The 15,700-nt window shown below is 36.3% G+C and overlaps 1 protein-coding gene across 2 annotated transcripts; it reads right to left on the reverse strand.

The window, feature by feature from the left end:
* Nucleotides 1-1,289: 1,289 nt before the first annotated feature.
* On the reverse strand, nucleotides 1,290-14,464 carry LOC113710303 (regulator of nonsense transcripts UPF2-like). Of its 2 annotated transcripts, none has more exons than XM_027233230.2 (18): nucleotides 14,326-14,464; nucleotides 13,576-13,669; nucleotides 13,233-13,320; nucleotides 12,912-13,114; nucleotides 11,592-11,936; nucleotides 10,445-10,549; nucleotides 10,135-10,262; nucleotides 8,616-8,792; nucleotides 8,430-8,511; nucleotides 7,698-7,985; nucleotides 7,392-7,589; nucleotides 7,149-7,250; nucleotides 6,572-6,823; nucleotides 6,197-6,415; nucleotides 5,198-5,368; nucleotides 4,312-4,497; nucleotides 2,647-3,120; nucleotides 1,290-2,352 (listed from the first exon to the last, which is right to left on the reverse strand). In XM_027233230.2, the coding sequence occupies exons 2-18, from the start codon at nucleotides 13,636-13,638 to the stop codon at nucleotides 1,846-1,848; spliced, it is 3,588 nt and encodes a 1,195-aa protein (XP_027089031.1). In that variant the 5' UTR covers nucleotides 13,639-13,669; nucleotides 14,326-14,464; the 3' UTR covers nucleotides 1,290-1,845. The 2 variants fall into 2 exon arrangements, with proteins under 2 accessions (XP_027089031.1, XP_027089032.1); XM_027233231.2 differs by having other exon boundaries at nucleotides 1,407-2,352; nucleotides 13,576-13,666; nucleotides 14,326-14,462.
* Between the last annotated feature and the right edge of the window lie 1,236 nt (nucleotides 14,465-15,700).

A 15,700-nucleotide genomic window follows, 5' to 3' on the forward strand; every position in this document is an offset into this window, starting at 1 on the left:
TTTACAAGAGCATGTCTGGATTCACCACACACACAAAAAGTGAGTACAACATTTAAGAGTTTTCTGTGTTGGTTCGATGTATGGAGGAGAAGGATTCTTGATCCGGGAATCCATTCACAAAGGGGAAAAGGAATTGGGGTGGTGTCAACTGTGCTAGCAAAAACCCTGGTCCTACTTGTTTTCATTGCGGCACACAATCCTTAGTAGGAGGAATGCTCATAATTCACAGCATATGTTTTTTTTTTTTTAATAATTTTTGCAGCATATTCACATAGTTTCTTATTAATATACTGCTATTGGAGTACCAGATACTTAACCCTTTTCAGTCCGTTTCTGTTTCAACTCAAATGTGGGGTATTAAATCTGAGAATGTCTAGTTTTTTTCCACAGAGTTGTAAAGTGTTTGGACTTCACTCACTAACTAGCCTTTATGCTTATTACAAATTATTATTACTCTACATACAGTTGAACTTATAGTTTAAAACTATAATTTCAATTTTATTAGCTTACTATAATAGTTCAGTAACAAACGGAATTGAAAATTTGAATTGAAATTCAAATTTTACATAGTTGTCATTCATCCAACGCTGATAGTGTATGTACACTATCACTGTCAGTCAGTGTAGGAAAGATTTACTCATTGAAATTATACTACAATGTTTATTATGTTGAGGAAAATGAATGATAACACTACAGAATCATTAGAAACTGAAACGGGCAATGAGTGAAAAGAAATTATTTCAGGCATGTCTTAGAAGCAATGGGACTTAATTACGCTAACCCAAGGGCCATGGATAAAATAACAGACAACATCGGAAAATTGATGGTCACGTGTTTTTAATTACTAGGACCAATGGTTTTGCCCATTAAAACAGATTAGTCTTTCCAAGGAAAAATAAAAAAATGTTTTTGCTTGGGGAAGGAAAGTAAGAACTCCAACTAATGCTGCTGGCTAAGCACATTTGGCGACTGGCGAGGGACGGATTGTAGCAGCAGCTGGTAATGGTACCAGTGCCAAATACATCTTGACCCAACTGTCCTCGAAGGCGGTAATTTTGGACTTCTGGAACGGACTAAAGGGCCGAAAGCAAGAACCAATACCTTGTTTAATAAGCAAAAGTCTTGACAGTTTCGGTAAAAAAGAACCAATACCTTGTTTAGACAATTTAAAAATTATATTTTTACCACCTAAACTAAAATTTTCCCTGCTTTTTATAGCCGTCTAAATTAAAACAATTGCACTCAAAAGTCCCAGATCAAACAAAGGAGCAGCAGGAACGGAAAGTATGTTAGAGAGCCAACTCCGCAGCAGTTCATTAGAAATAACAAAGCTTATTTTGTGGTCCGTTACCAGCCAAACTTTTACAGGCTGTACATTTAGGCATCATGAGATTTGCACTCAAGTAGAACATCCAAGCAAAACTGTTCAATTTGGCTAGGCAAAACAACATAGCTGTTCTCTACCAAGTTCATTTACTAGTTTACATTCATGCGTTTACAAATGTACATAGCGAGTACCATAAACTTATCTATGCAAAGCCAATGTAAAATGTTGAAAGCCTAATTTCTATCCTTCACTGAAAATCCAAACCCCAACGAGTATACATACCTTCCACACGCCTCTTCGAAACTTATCTACAAGGTGCTGCGGTCGCAAAGCAACAAGACAATCAAGTATCTCAATCCAGTCAATATGCCAGAGAACTGATGATGCGGCACGTCCAGTGTTGTCTCCCCTTATGCCAGATTTAAGACGTTGCCACGGCTCAAATCGTGCACAAGCGAGAGCTTGAGGGTTGCTTAGTCTGCAAATGTTATTATTTACCCTAAAAGCAATATAGTTTTTTATCTTCTTCTGCTGTAATGCATCCCTCCACCAGAATGATGTATATAATGATGCCGACCACGTGATCCAGTAGTCCTACCGTGCCCTTCCCATGCATGGCCCCTGTTACCCACTCTGCTTCCTGCACTTTGGGTCCAGCTCAGGGGTTGCATACCCAGCCCATTAAGCTCCTCTTCTTCTCTATCATTGTATTCTAAAACAAGCCGTTTGATGTCTTGTTTCTCTTCAAGCTCAGCAGCTTCCTTCTGTTTTGTGCTCTGCACAAGGGTGCAATCTCGAGGAATCGACATCTGTTTTGTTTGTTGCTTGTTACCCCGCTTCACAAGAACCTTTACTTGAACCTCCTTGTTTCCTCCTGCTGCTTCATCTATTGCCTCATCACCACTTTCTCCTTCAGTACTCTTTCCTAAGTGGTCTTTGGTAGGCCCCTCAAAAACATTCATAGGTATCATCATGTTGAGAGTAGGTCGAGCCCGCAACTCAAGTTTTCTTGAATCCAAGCTCTCCTGCATCCGGTAGCAGGTGTTATCTCGCCAGTATATTAGGCACTCAAATCAAACAGAAAGATCGATAGTCATGAAGCAACTAAATCATCTGCCAAAGCAGAGATGCATGAAAATGGGGAAATATAAAGTCGGAAAAAATCGAAAGGGCTGCAGGTGGACAAAAACCAACCACAAAAAATCTATTTCTATTGTATGCTTTGCTGGATTTTAATAACCATGGACAAGACAAATCATACTATTGAGAGTTCAGAAAGACCAAGATAGTAGGAATGTGAACAAGCTCCAAGAACTTGCCTGCATTATAGCACGGAGTTCTCTGTCAAATTCAGCTGCTTCCTGAGGATCCACTTGTGCAGCAATCTGCCTAACATGCACCTCATCTTCTTCATCAGAAGCAGGACCAACTAAGTCATCATAATCCTCATCAGTCTCGCTCTCCTCATCATGATTCCCTTCATCTGAATCTTCTTCATCATGATGACCCATCCGCTCAGGGGTTCCACTACCAGAATCACTGTCTGTCTCTCCAACAATGTCATCATGCAGTTCACCATTTTCCTCAGTACCATTCGCAATGCTTTGTCCATTTAGAGAAATAACACCAGAACTAGTCCTGCTAGGAGATTTTCCAGTCTCTGAATGCTTGTCAATATTTGCCTTCTCGGTTGCAACAACACGCTCATGCTCCTCAAGTTCAACCAAAGCTGCATTAACTTCCTCGACTGACGAATATCGAGTCATGTTCGGGCGTAATTCAGCAAATAGATCCTGGAGATGCAGCAACTTTTAAGCTCACATTTCATGACACATTAAGACAATAAGGAAATTAAGAATAATTTCCAAAACTGAAGCTAAACCTTTCAAAGGAAATGAATTCAAATTAATAATTTATTTGACAAAAAAGGCAGCATGGAAGAAAACTGATAATAATCAGGTGCAGTTTTCTCATCAAAATCTTCAAATATTCCAAAGCATATAGTTAATTAATGTCGATAATTCCAAATGATACACTCTTTTTCCCCCTGTATATACAATTACTTAATAGTACACTAAATAAGGGTTCAGGTTGCACTGTCTCCTTAATTAACCTTTTCCTTTTAGCAACCAAATGTGATTAACATCCACAGGCACAACCCCCCTTTTCTGAATATTACTTATTTTGGGAAGTTGTAATGCCCCTTTCTGTTTCCTTTCCCTTTGTTGTATATGATTTTCTCTCTCAGTGGGCATATACTTTATTTTGGTGCAGTAAGGGAGTCAGTGTGGAGAACTGAGTTCTGGACAAAACATGGTACGTTTAAAAGAAGGTTCCATAAATATCCATTCCGCTTATGACTGCAGATTGCACATTAAACCACAAGGGATTCATCATTTCAATCTCTAGAACATATTCACTTCAAAGGAAGAAGAGGAAGAAAAAAAATAATTTGGTCATAGTATGCACGGTTCTGTCAGATTATCCTGAAACCCTACATTAAAAGCGAGAGAAAACCATTTGCTCTTACTAACTCTTGATTTATTGCATTCCTCCTAAATCGTGCACCTGCTAAATTCTGGACAGGATAAAGCAATACCTCTTCACTTGAAGTTTTGTTGCGCACCTATTTTGAAACAGAAGGCAAGCAATACCGCATACAATCTTCACATCAGAAAAATTACATCACTTCATAAATCAGTATGTTCATTGCCCATTTTACTAAAATGGACTAGATAATTTCTTCTTGAACGTAAAAAAGAGCCAGACAAATGGTTTGTAGTTAATTACTTGGTTAGGGATTTTTATTAATTAAATTTGTAGAGTAGGAAAATTGCTCAACGTATGCAATAGACTTTATATTCTTTGCTGCAATGCAATAAAGTCTAAAGTAAGTTAGAGAAAAAGATCAGAAGAGGATTCCTGCATCTAAATTGAAAAGCTAACCTAATTAATAAATGAGAATACATATCTGCAATACTAACCTGCAAGTCAAATTCAATATCCAGTGGTAATGCACCTTTGCACAGAATGTATCTCTGGAAATGGATTAAGAATCGATCAAGTTTTCTCTTTGATGAACCTCGATCAAAATAATGCCCACAAGTTTCAAGAAGTGTGATGACCATCCTGATGCGAAAGCAGTCCTCTGGTGGATCCAATGTATCTTGCTGTTTGCATAGAGCAAAGGTTGTTAACCAGATTGAAACCTCTAAAAAGGTCTCAACAAAATGGTAAAGCAAGCAGCAAATTGTCTAAACTCCAAAGAAAACCAAAAAATTCATATCCTAGATCATTACCCTTATTTTTCCATGGATGGTATGCCAGCACTTAATGAAATACTCTAAATCTACTGCATTCTGCTTTTAGGCATGCACAAATAAACATATAAAATTAATCCTACCAACTGAAAATTCTGTTCAGTTTAATATCCAAGCAGACAACAAATGCGTTCCCAAACCATAATTTCCACTCCATGACTCATGCAACTAACTATTGGTTTCAATTTGCCCAAAGTTTTGAGAGAGAGAGGTGTGATTACATAAACCTTCCAGAGATCCCCAAGCACAGTCATAACATCAAGGTGCTTAGCGAGCGGGAACAGGACAGAAGACATTGAGGCATAAAAGAACACAATGATATAGGGCAAAGGGACCTAACATTTGGCAACTGAAATAAAATTGCCTTAGCAGCTTCTAGACAAGGTACTAGATGTCACATCATGGTAAGAAAAGTTGCATTTCTGAACACAGGGCATAGCATGGAGTCATTGACGTGGTCAACAATGTGCTAATTCACTCCAAGCAAGCATCTGCCATATATGATTAAATTTTCCGAAACAGATAGTCACCAAACTAGTAACAATCTTACCTCTGCTGTCCCATGACCAAAAACCAGTATCAGGTATAGAGTATCAAAAATAACAGATGAATCCACAAGTTCATAGTTGTACAATTCTCCCAGAAAACGCATGTCGGCAATACGCCTTTGCTGCATCCCATAATCGTTCAACTCTAACCCAAGTCTGATTTCCTCCAAAACCTAGAAGGAAACAAGGTTCCCAGAATCATATCCTCGGACAAACAATAGAACTTTTGGACACATAAACTTCCATCCAGTATTTTATACAGCTATGAACTCAATTGGACAAGCTGACAAAAGTCATTAGCGAATTTTCTCACATAGCACAGAAGTGCAATTTCTTCAAGGTTGTTAAACCAATGTAGTGCCTCCTTTCAAAAATTTAAAGAAGAGTTGCACATAACAAATACTCTAGGGCTGAGAATTTTGTGGGTTCTCTGTTTACTATCTAAGGTGATATTTCAAATTAATATTATCCAGCAAAATCTTTTAATTGCAACCCTTCCCTAAACTCCCAATCCTGTTCCTCTTCCAACCTTCAAAGCCAACACCAGTCTAGCATCTTTTTTAATCCTCCCCAGAAGAATTGTGATAAGAGTTGTATATGTGATTTGGTCTGTGTTTCATTTCTTAATGGGCTTATGTTGGTGGGTTGATTTAGATTTTCTAGTTTGTTTGGTTTGCTGTATTCTATGTTGATGGTTATGAGCTTAGTCTGGCTGTTTGGTTCATTGTGGTCTTTGATAATGGCACCATAGCAGTATTGGACGGTGGTGGTGTTGGTGGTTGAAATTTGTAAAAATCAACATAAACTTTGCAGGGTTATCTATCACCAATGTTCAGCCTACCAAATTATGAGAATTCACTGATGTGCTAATAGTTCTAGCTGGAGCAATATAGTGCAACAATTCATAATTTGAGGTGCAAGTCACAAATCTATAATAGGTCAAGATGTATTTTGCAATTAACCATCAAAATTTACAGTTAGAAGAACAAACCACAACAAACCTCATCAACAACAGCAACAGCAAAGTCATCATGATAACGACTCAAGCCAGCAGTAAGTGATGCAATCAGGTGAATCTGACCAAATTTTCCCTTGTGAACCTTCATAAAACACTTCAAAAGGTAAGGATCACATTCACTCCAAGGTAGTTTCCGAAGTTGTCTCAGCACGCGCTCAATTGAAGATTTATCAAGATCTGAGAAAAGCAATTTCCTGATATACTGCACAGTCCAGTGGAATTCAGATCAGTAAAGGTTATCTACTCTGATAATAAGAAAATAACAATAAACAAATCTGATCAGATAACAAAACATAACAATCAACACATCTAATCAGATATAAGACAATAACAACACACAAGAGAACTTAGATGGCACCTGATGCAGGGGTGGACGAACTTTAGAAACTCGAGCAGATCTTTCTGGTGGCTTACACAAATAATATGCATTCTCCACCAAGGTGCTATGGCGAGGATCCAAATTTTTTACATTCTTCAAACGCATTAATATCTCCAACATGTTAGCCATGCGCAGGGTAGTCTCAGGAGAACGATAAAGGAAACGACCACACGTCTCAAGAAGATTGCACGCAACATCAATGTTGTGATGACTGAAATCATCTAAACAAGCCTGGCCAACACAGAGGTAAAAGCAGCTGTGATAAGAATCAAGTAAGTCCCTTCAATCTAGAGAAATAGTTAGTTGTCAACCTCCAAACTAATTGACACTTCAAACCATGGCAAACATGTCGAGCAAAAAATTGACCATTTCCTTAGAAAACAGGTGGGAAATGAAGCAATGGATAGCATTTTTAGTACATTTGAATAAGAAATGTCAGCAAATAACACAGGCACTCACAAGTGAAAAGCCAGGTTAGGTGCAGTTGACTACTGCAGAAGTGGCTCAGATTTATATCTGTATGGAAGGAATATATAACATTATACACCCTTTTTACCTTTAAGCAGCTGAAAACAAGCCCAGCTGGCGCAATTTTGAATTTGCAGAGTTCTCCAATAAAACGGATATTCCGGATTTTAGTTTCAATGTTCATTTGATCCTGCAAAATAAGAATGGTGCAGAGTATGAATAACATGCACCGTGGCAATCTACAGAGAAGCAAATTCTTAGCTGCTACACCATGCCCCTAAACTACAAAAAGGTTCAATTCCTCAAAGCAGTAAATGTTACTCTGCTAGACCTTCTTATTGATCAAAAAGTTGAATTCTTCCTCCAACAACTGTAAAAGCATAGAAGACACATCCTTCATACATGTTGACAGGGTGGCAACCATGCGAGAATAATATGGCAACAACTCTAGTGATGTCCTGGGCACATTGAACAAAGCCCTGACAAGCTTTTTCCTATTAGACTTCGAATTTAAATAGCAAAATTCCACCTGAAATCAAGCATCAGACACTAATCAAAATGAATCTTTAGTTGCAAAATAAGTTTCATAAACGAGAAGTGATTAACAAGAAAGAAAAATCAAGTGAATGATATTTACAGTCAACTGGTCAATCAAGTCACGGCTCACACAACCAGGGAGTCTCTGCAGCAGCGCATCCAGACTTGTCCCTTCAAGACCTTTAACTTTCTCCTTGTCGCTTTCTCCTTTTCTCTCAGCATCCTTTTCTTTTCCTTTATCTTTTTCAATTTCTTTACTCTTTTCTTTATCCCTTTCATCTTTATCCTTCACTTTCTCACCTTTGTCTTCCTGGGAAGATCCAGAATCCAAAGAAACATCTGCCAGTTCTCGCGTTATCTGACATTGGTCAGCTTCAGCAGCCAAATCCTGAAATATCTTCATGTGAGTAGATAAACCAATATACGAAGTATGCCAATTTTACAAAGCAGATGGATAAATTGCCAAAGTTTTAACCAAGAAAGATCATCACAAACATTGCCCAAGTCTGAAACTAAATAATGGAAATTCACTCGTCATAGATCAATGAGAAAAATTACGGTACAGTGTCCTATGTTCCCTCCTATGCATCTCCATGTAGATACTGCCAAATTATAAAACCTTTGTGCCACCCCATGTTGTCCACATTATCCAAAGTCCATGCTTAAGCAATCTGTATGTCCAGTTTCAAACTAAAATTTGTACCAAAGCAAAAGCGGATTTTGCTTAAAATTTGTACCAAGAGCAAGACATTTTGTCCGCAACAAGAAATCCATTATCTGACACTATCATGCAAGCCTGATGGACAAACTAAAAGGTCAAAAGCCTTCTTACAGTTGATTGGTCTTGCGTCTTAGGAGATTGCTCATTCAATTTTGGTTCTGCTTCTCCCAACAATACAGCTGGAACAAATGCTCTGGAAAAAAATATAAAAATATCCAGATCACTATAGGTTTCAGTTCTAACTTCTCCGTTGGGCAACAATCACAAGAAATCCTGTGTAAATGGTCAACAAATCACCTGAGATCTGGTAAGCACTCATAGAAAGCCTTTGTATCTTCATCGTCCCAGAGAGCTTCAAGGACAGGACTATCTTTACCAGCACTTTGAGATGACAAATCCTCCCCTGAACTCATCCTAGTTGTATGACCATCCTCAGGCATCACAGGAGGTTGCATATCCAATGATTCTGCTAAACTGTTGCCCAAAGTACAACAAGAAAGGCTTACAAAAAAAAAAAAGTACACAATGTAGAACATATCCACAAAGCACAAACCTTGAGAACGCCATGCACAGTATATAATATATGTAAAGAGGCAAGAAATGAAACAATATGCAGGAAACACCATTCATGCTAAATAAATGAATTCAGACCATGAACCAAAAGAGGAAAAAGTTCCTGCTGACTTAAATATTAACAAATCCATAACCTGGGTAAAACTAAACCTTAATGGTAAAAATGAGAGTTTTACGTGAATGTCACAACAAATGAGTAGTTGAGATTGAACTCTATATGCAGATGAGGAAATACTGCTTGGTTGAACTGATCCTTACAAGAGCAGAATAAAGTTAGGATTGGATGCGTATTCTAAAACACCATTGTCATGCTTCACTTCTACATTTATCCACAACTCCAAATCTTTCCAACCATAGAAGCATTAAAAACACAGACAAACAAGTGAACTGGGGACCCACCCAGTTCAAACCAATGGGCTTTGATGTCAGCTATGAATGTCAATAAATTGAATCATTTAAATTTCATTGTCTCTTTTCCATATCCCCCTCAGAAGCTTTCATAGGGCATAAAAATATAAGGGATCACATTGATGGTTGACTGAAATTTGTTTTGCAAACAAGTCCTTGTTTTAAATGTCTTACGTCGTAACTTCTCATAGTAACATCAAGGGATAAAGACAGAAAAGGGAAAAAATACAAGAAGGTTAGGTGATGGATATTTAGTTTTCCTTGATCAAATCAGATACTAAGTTTGTTACTAATATCAGCCAAGATGCAACAATCGGAAATGGTTCATCTCCTAAGCAATTGAAGATATCACAAATGTTCAATATAGGAAGGTTCAATTGAGTTCACAATTGTAACACCTCTATCTTTCATACTGTGGAGGTCTCTGTCATGACAATTCCGAAACATCCAGCTTAGAACTCATTTAGTTCTAGATACATATATACTAAGAAAAAGAACTTGATCCTTTGTCAAGTAAGAAGATCAGTTAGATACTGAATTGTCGGAGGGACTCAGCAGTGTTTATCATTTCGCTTAAGCAAATTAATCATGAGAAAGATCTCTTAACAACTTGAGGAAGATTGGGGATTTTCCACGCTTAGAAAGGTATAGGTTTGACATCAATTTGACATATACAACTCTTGAAATACTATAAGGACAACAAAACTACAAAAAAATTCTCTCCTAATTCCTTGTAGTTTATTCCAATATCTGTTTACCCCTATACATGAACACAAAAATCAAATATAAAATTTCAAAAACATTTCTGGAAAGATAAATCAAGAGTCAAACTTACGCAGAGATGCCACGGTATAGATTGTCATATGATTTTCGCAGTTTTTCGTATGAAGAGGCATTTTCGTCACTAAGTTCACCTTTAGCATTTATGATCTTTGCATTCTCATGCTCCATTTGGCGAAGTGACTACAAATTTGAGGTGAATTCCATCAGTGACAACAAATCATCTGAACTAAAACAACCAGATGCTTCACCCAAGGAAACAGGAAAGCGAAGGCCCTAATGTTCCCCTATATAATTTATATACTGGAGAATGAGGTCCAAGCACAATTGTCAAAATCTGCATTTTAAAGGTAAAGAGTTATTACCACATGCTCTGATTGAAGTAGTTCAACAGCAGCATCATAATATGTTTGAAATGCCTTCCTAAAGAACCTTTTCTGTTCTGCCATCACATTGAGGCTCTTAAAAAACTGCACAAAAGATCAGAAATATCATATAAGGATAGACTTATATACTCAGAATCAAAATAAATGGAAATTGAACCAAATGATAGCGTCCAGATTGCATAACTTGAACAATCATGAGAGAATATTTTCCTATAATTGAATTGCTATTTTAGTTTAAAAATACCAACATCATATGAACACCAGTAACTGAAAACCCCATCTGACAAAACTTATAATCATGTAACAGATTCCATGTATGTATGTCCATGTAAGGAGCACAAGATACCTATTTCCACATTATTCATCACGCTGCAAAAATGGATCACCAACCCCTGTTAAAGAATCCTAACACATATTACTTGACCCTCCCATAAGAATATAGTCTTCATTGCAAATGTAATACAAATAGTAAAATGAATTAAACTAGGTGTCTGTCCAACTTATAATGCAGTAGACAACAGACACAGATTAGAAAAGTCTAATTACCAGCAAACTCTTTAAGTTCTTGATCATCTGAAGCTCATGCAAATCATTTCAAAAGCCATAAAATCTAATGATTATTTTTTACTGAAGTGTCGGTGTAAAGGCATTTTACACTAATAGGCTTGGATGCATGCTACATGTGCAAAAACAGAATCTCAAATTTGAATAAAGGTAGCGTGTCATACATCCAGACCAGGTAAGCGTTAAAAAGGTCCTTACATTGACAGAGTAGAAAAAATAAATCCAAAAGCCAATATGCAAAACTCTGATTACATTAACTTCAAGAGAGGAAAATATGACAGGAAAGTAGCCAAAACTTGCATAGAAACAGGAAAAAAAAAACTGCATGGACAGTAAAATTTGCAAAGACTGATATCCTACGAGTATAAAGAAACAAGCAGATGTTAATTTGGATGTACACATTTAAAAGAAGCAAAAGAGGGCTTTCATTTGTTGAACAGTGAGATAAATATCCATGAGATTGTTGGTGAAACCTTCCATTTGATAGTTAAGAAGAATAAAGAACTGATGCACAATTAATGAAGCACAAGGTCACAGATATATAGTGTCAAAGCAGTCATACCTCTTCAAGAACATCTTGTCCAGTCTGCGGAAGCCCAAGGAGATACCTTCCTTGTCGAGCAAAACTAGCAAGAAGGGACAGATTTGTCTGTGTTGCATCACGGTCCTTCAAATGCTCTAGGCTAGTGAGATCCTTAATAATGTTAACAAAGATGCCACTATCATCTATGACTCCGACAAAGTAAAGCTCCAGTAGAAGTTTTAAAGTACTACGTTTCTTCATGGCCTTCAAATTCCTGTCTGCCTCTGGGTCTTCACCAGATTTACCAGGAAAAAAGGTTTTCATGAGACCTTGAACCAGACTTGGTGAGAAGTCTTTGTATCTCTGATGAAGCAAAGAACAGATCTGTGCAACAAATTGGATCTCAGAGGGGAGGGAAAAGAAGGGGAAAGAACATCTACAGAAGTGCGTATTAGTAACAAGTATTTTTGTCATAGCAAAAAGATAACTCATGGTCCACAACCGGTTGTGTTACTGTAAATAACAAGTCATCAAATAAAAAGCTGTAGCAGAAACCACATAAGAAAACAAGCCAATCTACTAGAAATTCAGAACCAGTGTAACAAAAGGAGAGAAAAAGAATAAGAAGCAAATGATTCCAAAGGCTGCATCTCAGACAGGTCAATAATCAACAAAAAGCAACCAATGCACAATCCAGATATGCCACATATTAACATCATAATAGTGCAAGACTGAAGAACCACTGAACTGTATTACAACCTCAGCAAATACAAGACTACATTGTCTCTCAAACGAATCCTTGCCCTTGGCATAAATGAGTAAAACTACCATATAACTAACATAACCTTGCATCTGCAATTTAAAGCAGTGAAATCTACAAAATTGTAGAACTTCAAGAAGCCAATAAGACTGATAATTTCATTAAAATTAAGTTAGCAAAATATTCAATATTGCAATAGAGTATCTTTAGTATTTCTCAGAAACTCATAACTAAAGGAATGATACACCAACAAACACAATTGCCAGAGAAGGAAAACAGAAAACAGTACAAAGAGCAATTCAATTGAGTTTGTGCCAATGCACATTGGGGATAAGAGAAGGTATTAAACAGGAAATGCACTATGTTAATAACAAGACTAGCGACAGAACTTTTTGATTGTATAGAAGAAGCTATTGTGCTATCCTTCCATCTCAGAACATCTATGCTGATACATGATAGGCCAGCACTGAAGTGTAACGGTAGCCCATTATGAAGCTTAACTTATCAGGATGCATAATTTTAATACAAAAGACACAAGCTCAAAACAAAGTTGGCCAATTTATTGTATGCACAGTCAATTAGATAGGAAGGATAGTCACCTGAACAGCAGCTTGAATGTCTGCAGATCTAAGTTTTGCATCACAAATAGCTGCCACTGCTTCACTGACAAATTTGCTTAAGTTAACACTCCGCAAATCTTCCATCAATCCTTCTCGCTGCTCTTCATTAATTTGCTTAAGTTTTTTAATAACAGCTGTGTTGCGTTTAATGCTGGAATCCAATGTTCTAAGAAAACCTGAGTCTGCAATAAAAAGTCATTCACCCAAAACCCAGGCAAGAGAAATTATATCTTAATTTCAAACATGCTTTGTAAATCATAAATGCTACACCTATAAAAGCATCAGAGAGAAACTACTCACCAGGTCTTTCAGGGTTCATGTTACTCTGACGAAGTGCCATTTTAGCTTCTACAGACTTCTTAAATTCCTCAGAACGAGCAACGGATTCCTGAACCAGATACTGTATGTTAGAAAATAAAAGGAAAGGTTCTTCAATCTTAAAATTGTAGAAATTATCAAGTTTAACATCATTTCTGCCTCTAATAATAGAATGATCCTTGTCATACACTTTAAAAAGAAAAATCCAAGAATTGTTAATTGACTATATCAAGAAATTAGAAGTAAGAAAAGGCTTTAGCACAGTGCCTGCAACTAAAATCAAAATGCATAGAAAGAATAAAGAAACAAAAGACTATCAGATCACCTCATCATCATGTTTTTCATGGTGTTCACCTCCAGAACGAGGTTCATCCTCAGGGTGTTCCATGCTGCTGTTTATAGTTGTACGTAAAAACCTACTAAAAGGAAAAAAAAAACTAACACTTCTTATACTCAAGAGATGATAGAAACAATGAAAAGAAAAGGAGAAAAGGAAAATACAGCAATAAAAGTGAAAACCTCACTTTCATGGTAAACAACAATTTAGATGAAATGATAGTTGAGGAGATAGTTTATCAGTGTACTTTTTTTCTTTTTGCTCCACCCAGAAAAACATATCACGTTGTCCCTTCAACGAAGAGATGTCCCCAACATGCATTGGGACATCAAATACAGCTTATTACAAGTTAAAAAGCGCTCATGATACAAGTTATTCAGCAAGAGTATGAAAGAGAACATATTTCTTTCATTTTCCTTCACCTGCCTCTAAACGTGAACAAAAACATTTCATTCACCTTCATATATTGAAAAAAAGTGACATTTATTATCGAGAATTTTCCAACTTGTACATAGCACTAAATTGCCACTCCACAAAAACTAAATTCCTATCGTTTCCGGAAAAAAAAAAAGAGAAAGCTAATACTAAAACCCTAACCCTCAATGATTTTATGTAGCAGAAAATTTCAACAAAAAACAAAAAGAAAACAGTGCGAAAATTAATCTAAGAAGGAGGAAATTTGGTAACAAACTCAAGGACGAAGAAATGGAGGATGGTACGGTAGGGTTTAGCGATTACCTTCGTTAATCGATCGGAAAATTTCAACAGGGAAATGTGGATTGTCTGAATTTGGCCTAGTGCCAGTGAATTTGTAGGAGTACGATGAAGAAATCGTTGGATTTTGTAGCGAGGAAAAGTGAAAGAAACAAACCCAGAAGTAAGGAGAAAGTCGGAGCGAGTGATCACGAGTTTTGTCAAAACAAGGAAAAGAGAAAAAGCGAGAAATTGCCAGTTGCCACGTTGGCCGTGTACTCTAATGTGCTTAGACAGTAGACACGTTAATTTTTGCACATTCTTCCCTGAAAATTGCAATTTTCAATTTTTTTTTTCCATTTTTAGGTGTGGAGTTAAACTTTTTTTTTTTGGTGAATAGTTGAATTTTTTTTCGGATAAATGTCAGAACCTCCTATTTACTATCGCTTTCATCTTACCAGCCAATCTAATCCAACCCTCTTATGTGGTAAGAATCTAAATTGCTCATGTAATTTTTTTTTTGGGTAAGATTTGAAGATAAATTGTACGAAAAGAGAATATTTTTTTCTTTTTTCTTTCTAATAAGAAAAAGAACACTTGTGATAAAAATCTCTTATAGTCTCTGAACTTTATATATTTTAGATGATATTTGGTTGAATTGGTATGCAAAATTCTTTATAGTTTAAACTAATGAAAAATAGAGAAAATGGAAGATACTTCTTCTTTTGTTACGTATATTTTGTTAAAAAGCAAAATAAATGCAGTGTATAAAAATAGGTGAAGTGTATTGTACATTCTAATTCTATTTTCTAGATTACTTTTAAACAAGCTGAATTTCGCTTATTGGTTAAACTCTCAAGAATTTACATGAAAAAAATAAGAGTAAATTTTATATACATTGATAGTATATACACGGTTGGATGTACGATACATATGTAAAATTTGAGTTTCAAATTCAAATTCGAATTATGTGTCATATATTCAATGGTGAAAGTGTATACACTGTCAGTACGTAGAAAATTAATCCAAAAAATAAACTCCTAAGAATGAGTGAAATGTGGATAAAATACAAAAGGGATGATTTCACAAACCTCCCATGAGGTTTCTAATAATTACATAGAGCTCTCATTAGGTTTTAAAAATTACATATACCTCATCTACTTTTATTGTTTAGGGATAATTTCCGAAACCTCCCTTGAGATTTCTGATAATTTCATTGAACTCCCCTAAGATTTGGAAAATTATACTTACCTCCCTTGATTTGATAGTTTTAGTTACAAAATTTTAAAATAATATTGATTTAGACCATTTTTTAGATGAATACCAAAAAATGCCCTTGTGGAATGAGTTTTAATTTAGAGAAAATGCAATTTTGGTACCCAAACTTTAACACATGAGCAGTTTTAATTCCCAAATTTTG

Source organism: Coffea arabica, chromosome 9e (genome assembly GCF_036785885.1).
Source record: "Coffea arabica cultivar ET-39 chromosome 9e, Coffea Arabica ET-39 HiFi, whole genome shotgun sequence".
NCBI classification, from domain to species: Eukaryota; Viridiplantae; Streptophyta; class Magnoliopsida; order Gentianales; family Rubiaceae; genus Coffea; species Coffea arabica.